Source organism: Natator depressus, chromosome 11 (genome assembly GCF_965152275.1).
Source record: "Natator depressus isolate rNatDep1 chromosome 11, rNatDep2.hap1, whole genome shotgun sequence".
Taxonomy (NCBI): domain Eukaryota; kingdom Metazoa; phylum Chordata; order Testudines; family Cheloniidae; genus Natator; species Natator depressus.
Window position 1 is genome coordinate 268461 of NC_134244.1, and position 9104 is coordinate 277564.

Here is a 9104-nt window from a genome sequence, read left to right on the forward strand (position 1 = left end):
CAATGACCAAGTCACTCCTTTAATTACCAAGGTGTCTCCCTGCAATAGCAGGGGATTGGATTCAGTGACGTAGGAGGTCCCTTCCAGTCCTACATAGAAAGGAACAAGCATTAACCAGGCCCACTGAATTAAGTGGCACAGTGAGCCAGCAAATTTATCACTGCATCATCCCAGTGGGATGCACAGTTCCTCCCTCTACAAACAGAATCAGCTGAATGCTGAAAAAAGCCTTTTAGTCTGTGATAAGTTCTCTGCTGGAATCAGCTTGTGAGAGCCATTTGCCTGCCACCTGTTCGAAACTCTCAGTCTGCTCAAATAATTTGCAAACCAGAGGAGGCTGGACTCATCAGATAAGTTGGTTATCGTGACTCGCTTGGCCCATTATTCTATGCTCATGCAGCTTCAGTACAGCCTCCTATGAGGGCAAATAAGCCAAGACTCTTTTCCAAGCCCACGTGCACACCCAGTGACAACCATTCCTTTCATCACTAACACAGTGGCAGGTACTAGTCCAAAGGGAACAGGCAGGGGACGATTGAGGTCACAGGCTTTGGAACACAAGGAGCTCCCAGGCTGGAAATGTGAACAACACAGACCTTCCCAGAAGTTCAGTACTTGCATGTAAGACTCCAGAAGAAGAAAAAGGTGATTGGTGTTTGTTTTGTTAAGCAATTTCTGCTGCATTCTCCCAAAATTCAGTTCCTATTACCCCTCCTTCAGGTCCCAAGGAACCAGAGCACCAGCCATCACTGACCCTAGCAGAGAGGCCAGGACAGCTGCAGCTCTCATTCCCTGGGCACCCAGGGAAAAGCAGCACAAACCAATGAAACACAGTTTTAAACTGGCAGAGACTTTTCCCCCTTGGGAATCTTACAAAGCTGTTTGGAGGATTTATTTGAAAATAGCAGCAAAAAAAGCTTTGCATTTTACGTTAAGGGGAAAAGGAGAGATGCCTAGCCCCTAAAATGCTGGCACTCCCAGCCTGCCAGCGACTACATGAATACAAAGGGCTTGTCTACATGGGGACACTCCAGAAAGTTAAGATAAATCCACTAAAGGTGTGACATTAACACACCTAAGGTAAAGTACATTAAACCCCTGTGTGGGTTTAACCCATGCTCTCATTCAGAAATAACACCACCTGGCTCTTGTGCAGCATTCTTCATCAGCAGCTCTCCAAATGCCTTACACAGGGAGTCAGTGTCATTGTCCTTATTTTATACATGGGGAAACTAAGGCACTGGGAGGTTAAAGTGACTTACCCAAGGTCATCCAGCCGGCCAGTGGCAGAGCTGGGAACAGAATCCAGGTCCCAGCATCTCAGGCCAAGGTTCTAGCCATGATGAAACACAGCCTTAGTGCACTGTAATTTAATCCTCCTTCCAGTAAGCTACGGCCATGTGACTTCTGAATGGAAGCATCCACACAGGGGTTTAATGCGATTTAAATTCACACCTTTAATTTATTCATCTTAACTTTCCTGAGAGTTCCTGTGCAGAAAAGCCCTAAGAGGAACATGTCAGTGACTGCAACAGATGCATCTTGTCAGTACAGACTGACCCTGGGACTAACCCAGCGGCCATCGCCTGACTGCAAAGAACGGAAGAGGGAAGGGCGCAGCGTCTCCTTTAACCCCAGTCCTGACATTCCTGCTCCTCAAGGGGAGTCAGAGAGCGAGTCACATCCTCTGGGTCTCACCCACATCCTGCCCACATGCCAGACACGCAGAGAAAGCAGAGTTCCTCACCCTCCCTGCAGTGCTGGTCAGCATGAGCCCCTCCCCCTCAGGGCATGGAGCACACTGCACCAGCGGTGCAGGAAGGCAGCCGAGTGAAGACACCATTTCAGCTCCTCTCTGTAGCCACATGATGCTGCTGATGTAGAGATCCTAAACCTTGCATCTGGCTGACCTGTGCTTGGCATACGACTGGGAAAGGAGGCAAAGGCAGCCGTGCACCACTTCTCTGCTCTCCTGATCCCCCAGAAACCACTGGGGGTGATTTGGCCCTTGCTCTAAATTAAGGTAGCCTCCAGGTAGCTCTACTTTACAACCATCTGCAGTAGGCCTCCAAAGGGCCATCCCAGGAGCCAGTGATCACAGAGCGCACTGCAGTCTGTCCACCCCCCACCATGGCTCCCTGTCCCAGGAGGCAGTAAGAGGCATGGTGAAGAGCTGGCCATACTATCTCTACACCACCCAAAAAGAAAAGGAGTACTTGTGGCACCTTAGAGACTAACAAATTTATTTGAGCATAAGCTTTCATGAGCTACTCTACGCCACCCAGTGGTTTCTCACCATCAAGCAATTCCCAGCTGGCCAGCTAGATCTACTCCACCTAAGACTGCTTTGCACCACTGGGGCAGCAGGAAGCCACCTTATCATGGTGGAGGCCCTAGCCCATAATCTTTGGGATCAGTTTACAAAGGATCCAGTTGGTTCTTCCTATCTGGAATGCTGCATTGCCCTGTGCTTATCACATGGTGTTTACACTGAGTGCCTTGGAGACCAGCAAGGACACCGGACTTCAAGTTATCCAATGTGAGAGGTGACCTACCCCATACCTCCGCAGATCAATAGAGCCCTGTGGACACAAAATTCATATCTGCATCTGATCTGTGATCCGCAAACATGGCCCATGGATATAAAGTGGAGATCCGCAGATTTGCAGGGCTCTAGGTATAAAATTTTTATCCGCATCCGATCCGCAAACATGGTCCATGGATACCTGCATCCGTGGATATCCACGGCCGCATCCTCAGATATCCGCAGCTATAAAGTGGATACCTGCAGATTTGCAGGGCTCTATAGATCAATTCCCTGGAATAGAGTCCACCCCTCCTGCAGCATAAATGGGGTGGAGTTGCCCCCTGTGAAAATCCCAGTGCAATGCAGCACAGGACTCCAATGCAGCCCCCGCACACAATGCCCAGCACATCAGGGGAGTGGGTGAAGACGGCAGAGTTGCCAGAGCACAGAGCTCCAGCTGTTCTGGTCATTGGGGAAAGGTAAAAGCCACATTCATACACACAGACCATGTTTCCTGTGAGTGCAGGTCAGAGTCCGGCCCTTGTCTAAGAGATGAGCTTGCCCTCGTTCACCTTGTCTCCACTTGGATCTGTCAAACCCACGATTCCCTGCAGCTGCAGTGGAGGAAGCTGTAGCATAGCCAAGGCTCAGGCATTTGCACAACCATGTCCCCAAGCCCATGTATGCAGCAAATGGCTTTGTCTACTTGGGGTCGCATACATGCCTAGATAGGGCAGGTTAGGCAGATGCTGACTGGCTGGGTCCTGCTGGGAGGCGAAGAGCTGAGAGAGACGCACATTTAGAGGATGCTGGGATTCTGCTTCAACCTCCCAACTCCATGTAGCCTCTTCCCTAGTCAGTGTGTCAAGCTCCTCAGTGGCTGGTTCTGCTGTTGAGAGGGTAGGAATTTCCCAGCAGCCGAGGGGGTGGAAAAGAGGCTTTGATCAAGGGGCCCCCACCACAGATAGTGAGTTCCATCTAATTAGATGCAGACACCACAGGCTCCCAGTACCATTAGGTTAATCAGCTAATGGATGCAGCAGCCCCTGGCCATGTGCTCTGCAGAGAGACCCTGGGGGCAGAGGCCTCCACCAGGAATCTGTGAAAACATCTGTTCTGATAAAGACAGCAGAAGTGGGAGACGGGACAGGACCAACTAAGCCCGTTAACTCAGCTGCTCCATCTAACCACTGTCAACAGATAACTCCCTCAAGTCTGGCAGAACCAGTGGTTCCCGCTTTACCTAGTGCGAGGGACACAGCAGGCAGACACAGGGTTTAATGTCCTGGAAACCAATGCAGGGTGGGAAACTTCTAGCATGAATCAAGGAGAACTGAAGATCAGCTCAGTCAGAGGCAGAGACCCCCAGCAGGAGGCTCACAGAGTTCAGCTCTGGACCCCTTCACTAGATAGAGGCTGCCATGCCCAAGCAATGCAGACATCTGGTGCCATCTCCAGTGATTAGGAAAGGGAGGGAGCCACTTGCAAACACACAACATCCTTCACCAAGGGAAGTCCTAGGTCTAGGCTCAAAATGCAGATTCACTGGCCAAAGGGGGAGAAAAAGAGAGAAAAAAAAAAACTTAGGGAGGGTCTAGGTCTCTAGGGTGCCAGTCACTGCAGTAGCTAGGCACCCTTACACCCAGGCCTCAATTTCCTTTTGGAAAATGGGGGAACCTTGCTTTGCAGAGCCTGCCAGGCTCATTAGAGGTTCACAAAGCATTTGAGAGGCCCAATGAAGAGAGCTGTGACAAAGGAGTAAAGAACTGGTGTGCCTGTCTAGTGGATGTAGGTGTGATAATGCAGGAGTCCAAGCCATCTGCTGGCACGAAGGTGACTGGGGAACAGCACTGAGGAGAGGCAGGGGAAGCACAGACAGGCTCCACTGTGCTGCATACTCCCACACAGTGTCAAAACTCAGCTTCAGACCTGGGCCACGTGCAGACAGCAGAGCTGCAACATGAACGTACAGGGCCGAACAGAAGCAGGAGGAAGCCCTGGGCTTCCAGAGCTCCCTTAGGGGGAGTAAACAGACATCCTAGCAGTCCCTGGGTACCCACAGCTCTGACACAGTGAATCCCTTCTCCCCTCTCTCCCAAAGAGCTCCTTCACCCTGAACTATGAGAACTACTTGCATTTGGAGCTCATTCTCTCTCAGCACTTCCCCCAGCACCAACTGCTGCTTACAGGGCTTCTGCAGGCCTCACTAGATGTCACCTGAGGGGAAAGACCCAAGCAGCCCCTCCCACCCACAAACAAAACCCAAATCCCTTCACTTCCCCTCTCAGCATCTGAGCATTCAAAATTAAAAGTGAGACCCCAGATCCACATAGCAAGGGCACCTACACTGTGGGCTATTCCTTCAAACAAGGGGCAGGGCACAGAGACAGGGTGGGGGAAGGGGTAGCAGGCACCATGAGCTGCTCCATGCTGGGGTCTGAACCACAACCCCCAGAATCCCCCATTAAGTGTGGGGAACAGTTACCTGCCATGGTGCTAATGTTACAAACGTACACTTTGTGACTCTGGACTGCTCTGCCAGGGCACAGGGCATGGAGGGTCAGATACACTGGGCCAGACCATCAAGGCCATGTCCTGCATCCAGCAGCAACTAACACCGGATGCTTCAGAGGAAGGCAAGACTCCCACAATGCATCTGGCCAAATGTTCCATGCTTCCCATTGGGTGACTTCTCCCTAGATCCTGGGGGGCTTAGCTGACATTCTAAGGCAGGAGGTCTGACTCCCCATCTCAACAGCAAATAACAGCACCATTGGCAATCGCAGCATCAACAGGCTCGTAGCACTCACCCCACTCTCACCCTCCCGGTATCGCCCACATCCTCCACAGCTGCTAACATCACTGTGGGCTCTGACCCTTTTCCCTCAGTGCAGGATCTATGCTGGGCAGCTGCTCCAGTGCCCCACACTTTGCAGGGTGGATGCACATTGCCCTAGACACACCAGGACTGTTGGAAGATGCCCACACTACACCGTTCAGCCCAGCAGTCATGGCAGGCCACTGAGCATACTCAAGTGATGCCACAGGGGTGGCGGTGTTACTGAGACCTGTCAAAATTGTGACTAGAGCCTCCACTAGTTGGTCTTTTAGACAGTGAACACAGAAACGGTCAGACCAATAGTCCGTCCAGTCCAGCAGCCTGTCTTCCAACAGCAGCCGGTGCCAGGTGCTCCAAAGGGAATGAACAGAGCAGGGCAGTTTATCAAGTGATCCATCCCCTGTCATCCAGTCACAGCATCTGGCAGTCAGAGGTTAAGGACACTCAGAGCATGGGACTGCATCCCTGACCATCTTAGCTAATAGCCATTGATGGACCTATCCCCCATGAACTTATCTAGTTCTTTTTTGAACCCTGTCATAGTTTTCGCCTTCACAACATCCGTTGGCAAAGAGTTCCCCAGGCTGCCTGTGAGACTGTGAAGAAATACTTCCTTTTGTGTGCTTTAAACCTGCTGCCTGTTAATTTCATTGGGTGACCCCTAGTTCTTGTGTTATGTGAAGGGGTAAATAACACTTCCCTATTCCCCTTCTCCACACCAGCCATGATGTTATAGACCTCCATCATATAGCTCCAGGGCTCAGTGGCCCTTTGGGCAGAAGCCGTGCTTTCCCCATGGCTCCCCAGCAGTCTGCTGGCACTGCCACACTGCAAACCATGAGGCTGTTAGCCTTAGTGATGACCATGATCAGCCCCCTGAACTGACACACTCAGTAAGATACTTTCCCAGCCCCAAAGAAATTCCAGTCAAAGGATTCCCATCCCCAGAACACGACTCTGGCCGGCTATACAGCAAACCTCCGGCGTGGCTCCACATCCGGGGAAAGCCGAGCGTTGCCTCTGGTTAGCGCTGCATTTACTGGCCCTGAGTTTGCAAGACCTCTTGGTTCTCGTTCTGGGCTAGCGCGAGCAGGAGGCTGTCATACCTCACTGGAGTCTGGACCCGGACCCTTCCCTCCCGCCAGCAACACACTCGCACGCGCGCTTTGCAGGAAGTCTTGGGCTGGTTTTTGCAGCCTCCCCTCAGCTGGGGAATCCGCCCGGCCCCTAGCCGGCTCCGATGCCCGTCTCCAAGCCTTTCCCAACGCTGCACAATGCAACAGAGCCGGCGCTGAGGGGAGTTTGGCTCTGCTCCCGCAGGGCGCTGCTGCATCCAGATGCGGCAGGAGGACAGGAGAGGCTGGAGCCGGTTATTCAGGGCTGCAGCGAGAGCTCGGCGGTCGGGGCAAGACCTGGCAGCTCAGAGGGAAGCGAGGGAGCTCAACCTCGGCCCCCGGGGGCGCTTTCTCTTCCCCAGTTGGGGGAGGTCGCTGTGGGGCCAGGTTTTCCCGCACCCCGTAAGCATGGCCCCGCTGCCCGGCTCTGAAACTCGGCGCTTCCTACCTCTCGGAAGAAGTTTTCCATTTGCAGCTCTCCCGCCTGGTCCCCCGGAGCCGGGTCTCTGTCCGGGCGCAGCCCAGGTGGCAGGAGAGGCTGCACAAGCCTTCAGAGCCGGAGCGGGGCCGGCCACGGGCAGCTGATGTCTGCAGCTCACGGCCCCATCCGCGGCTCGCGGCGGGCGGGCAGCGCGTGTCCGTGGGAGGCGCGGCGCGTGTCCGTGGGAGGCGCGGCGCGGGGCTGTGGGAGGCGCGGCGCGTGTCCGTGTGGGGCGCAGGGAGGCGACCCCAGCCCACGCGCGCCGGGTCTGAGCCGCCCGCGGGACCCGCACTCAGCAGCCCTCGGCTGGCTCCGCCCCGCGCCGCCTCATTGGAGCCGAGCGCGGCGGGCGGCACCTCCCTGCCCAGAGCAGCGCCGGGCACCGAGGCCCCCGGTCCCCGCCCCACCCGCGAGCCGGAGCTCGGCCCGGCCCCCAGCCCCCTGGGCTCTGTCTGCGGGCTCCCCGGGGCGCGGACACGGGAGCTGGGCCTGGCCCCGTTTCCCAGCGCTGGGCTCCAGCGGCACAGAACCGGGGGTGCTGGGAGCCGAGCCCCACAGCTGGGCAAAGCCCCGGCGGGGATGGCACAAGGCCCAGGGGGCCTGAGCTGCATGAGCCGGCGCAGCGCAGGGGAACTCGGAAACGCTGGGCCAGCGAGCGCCACGCCCAGCCGGCAGGACAGCGTCCCGTCCCCCGTCTCCGGCCGAGCGGCAGGGAACACGGCCTGGAGGCCAATGAGTGACCGTCGGCCCTGGAACTACAGGGTGGTGCCAACCCCCGGCTTGAAGTGGTTGCCGTTATATACAGAGTTCCCAGTTCGGTGCAGTGGCTCTCACCGCCCCCCCCCATTACAAATTGTTCCAGCACCAGTGTGAGTGATGGGTGCACCTTAGGGGGGAGAATGCTGCACTGGAAACACAGAGACACACCTACACACACACACAGACAGGGCCCCTTAGACTGCAAGCTCTGCAAGGAAGGTTCTGTCTTGCTCTCTCCCCCTGGGCAGCACCCAGCATAATGGGGCCCACTCCCGTTCCAGGCTTCTGGGCACTACCCCACCATCAACGCCCAATACTAATTCAGCCTGTGCAGACACAAACATATGGACAAACACAGAGTTGCACTGGCACTTGGTATGCACTCTTCCTACACACACACAACTCCTGCACAGAGCTGGGTGCCAAAGCTTTCTAGTTTAAGATTCACAGAGATTTTGTTTCACTATACTTACTCATTTAAATTAGGCTTTAAGAATTGACAAATGGCTTTAGTGAAATAACAACCTTTTGGGGCCAATAAAGGAACTAGAGAAGGAGAGAAGAATGGGATGGGGGAGCTGAGTGAGAGAAGGATAGTGATAATACAGACAAGGATGCTCATCTACTACTCCTGTCTTGCTCCTTCCATTGCTTCCCTGTCCACACCTGTATCCTGCTGCTCAGCGATAAACACCATCCCCTTCCCCCACACACACAAACGCCTCCTTGCCCTACATCACACACACATTTAGAAAGCGACTACAAGCTTTTAAAGGCATGAATATAGGTGGCCATATTATGCTCCAGAGCCACGGGACACCTGGATCTTGCACACAACACCCACCGAGTGCTTTACCAAAGAGGTATTTGAGAAATGCTTCTGGATCACTTGGTCAGGTGGGCAGTGGGCTAATTTGAACACATTTTAATATAGCCAAAAGCAAGGTCATATGTCTAGGAACAAAGAACATAAGTCACACTTACAAGATGGAAAGCAGTGGTACTGGAAAGGACTTATTTGTAGTAAATAACCAATTGAACTTCCTCTTACAGTGCAATGCTGCAGCTAAGAGAGCAAATGCAATCCTTGAATCTATAAACGGGAATATCGCGTAAGAGCAGGGAGGTGTTATCTCTGTATACAGCATTAATGAGACTGACACTGGGATACTGAGTTCTGGTGTCCACACTCTAACAAGCAGGGCCGGATTAACCTTTTGTGGGCCTGGCACCAAACGTATTTGTGAGCCCCCATGGTGGCAATGGAGCCTGGCGTGCAGAGGTCAGTCCCCGCAGTGAGGGGTCAGCCGAGGCAATGGGGCCTGGCATAGCAGGGGAAGCCCCGCTCCGCCCAGTGTGAGGGCACTGTTTACAAACTGGCAG

At 54.1% G+C, this 9104-nt stretch overlaps 1 protein-coding gene across 1 annotated transcript in view; it reads right to left on the bottom strand.

Annotated features, from left to right (window-relative positions):
• The window catches only part of LOC141995676 (unconventional myosin-X-like), a 268905-nt gene extending 261819 nt beyond the window's left edge, over window positions 1-7086 (bottom strand). The window contains exon 1 of the mRNA XM_074966937.1: window positions 6930-7086. Within this exon, the coding sequence (XP_074823038.1) occupies window positions 6930-6950 (21 nt within the window). The 5' untranslated portion in view covers window positions 6951-7086. The remainder of the gene's footprint in view (window positions 1-6929) is intronic.
• Window positions 7087-9104: the final 2018 nt, after the last annotated feature.